This window comes from Rhagoletis pomonella, unplaced genomic scaffold (assembly GCF_013731165.1).
Source record: "Rhagoletis pomonella isolate Grant_MI unplaced genomic scaffold, Rhpom_1.0 Rhpom_scaffold_00003, whole genome shotgun sequence".
Classification (NCBI taxonomy): Eukaryota; Metazoa; Arthropoda; class Insecta; order Diptera; family Tephritidae; genus Rhagoletis; species Rhagoletis pomonella.
Genome location: NW_023458557.1, coordinates 12860324 through 12861908, shown reverse-complemented (window position 1 = coordinate 12861908; position 1585 = coordinate 12860324). Strand labels below are relative to the sequence as shown.

At 46.0% G+C, this 1585-nt stretch overlaps 1 protein-coding gene across 1 annotated transcript; it reads left to right on the top strand.

The window, feature by feature from the left end:
- Positions 1-811: 811 nt before the first annotated feature.
- LOC118736048 lies at positions 812-1378 on the top strand. The gene has a single exon (XM_036466156.1). It carries the CDS (start codon positions 812-814, stop codon positions 1376-1378), a length of 567 nt encoding a protein of 188 aa, XP_036322049.1.
- The last annotated feature ends 207 nt before the right edge of the window (positions 1379-1585 follow it).

Below are 1585 nucleotides of genomic sequence, written 5' to 3'. Positions count from 1 at the left end.
TGGATGGGACCGAGCTGGCTTTACCAAGATGAGCAGCAGTGGCCGACTCAACCCGCAAACCACAATCCCGTTCCCGAGCTGAAACCAATATGCCATACTACCACATTCAAGAAGGAGCCACCATTTTACTATGCATTCTTGCTCAAGTATTCGCACATTAACACACTTCTTTCGGTCGCAGCGTGGTGCCATCGGTATTTTTGATGTTGTTATGAATAAACCGCACGAAATAACATACTGGTGCATAAGCTAAGAAAGAAACAAGGCCATGAAGTTTTGGATAAGGTACGTACAACGTATTAATTTTTCTAACGAAATTTCGTCCTTACTTAAAGAAAAGCCGATACATGCGAAAAGCACACTTTGTCAACTTAATCCCATGCTCGATGAAGAGAAAATACTACGAGTCAATGGGCGATTGAACCACTCGTTTTTATTGTTTGAGGAGAAATTCCCAATTATACTTCCGAAGGAAAACCCATTCTGTCGGCTGATTCTAGCCCATGCGCATGAGTCAACCCTGCATGGCGGAACACAAGCGACGCTTAATCACATACGGCGACGGTATTGGATTATTGGTGCTCGCCCCGCTATTAAGAAATTAATTCACAACTGCGTTCGGTGCTTTCGACAGCGACCCAGACGAACGAATCAACTTATGGGTAGCTTGCTGGAGCACCGCTGTACACTGTATGGCGGTCCTTATGGGATTCGTACTAGTAAAGGCAGAGGTCACCATCGCTATAAAGGTTATGTTGCACTCTTCGTATGTTTTAGCACCCGCGCTTTTCATCTAGAGCTAGTGAGCGATATGAGTACCGAGGCCTTTCTTGCGGCGCTACGCCGGTTTTTCTGGAAACGGGGCTATATTAGCGATATCAATAGCGATTGTGCCACAACATTTGTCGGAGCCAATGCAGTATTGAAAGCTGATGTAGATGCGTATAATAAGCAGATGAAGGCTCCTGGGGAATTCTGCGCTAGGCAGGGCGTTACCTGGCATTTCATACCTCCTGGCTCGCCGAATTTCGGTGGCCTCTGCGAGGCCGGCATTAAGCAGATGAATAATCATTTAAAACGAACTATTGGTGATGCAGCGTTAACATTCGTGGAATTTTACACGGTTCTCAAGCAAGTGAAAGCGGTACTTAATTCAAGACCGATTTCGGCGTTATCTGATGATCCTACCGACCTAACTGCGTTGACACCTGGACACTTCCTGATAGGTAAAGCACTTATCGCGAGTCCAGAACCGAATCTTTTAGAAACCAACATCAATCGACTATCGAGGTGGAAACAGCTGCAGCAGATGCAACAAGATTTCTGGGCGCGTTGGAGGGCAGAGTACTTAGTAGGGTTGCAAGTTCGACATAAATGACAGTACCAAACCATAAACATCAAAGTGGGCGATTTGGTGTTAGTTCGAGTCGAGATGACCGCACCCATGAATTGGCCTCTTGGACGCATCCTGGAAGTTCATACTGGAGCAGATGGTCTCGTAAGAGTAGCTACTATTCGCACGCAAGGTTCCACCATAAAACGAGCAATTTCGAAGATTGCTGTCTTACCATTGGATACACCCATT

Excerpts from the sequence above, each read along its gene's own strand:
- LOC118736048 (XM_036466156.1), top strand. The coding sequence starts at position 812 with ATGAGTACCGAGGCCTTTCTTGCGGCGCTACGCCGGTTTTTCTGGAAA.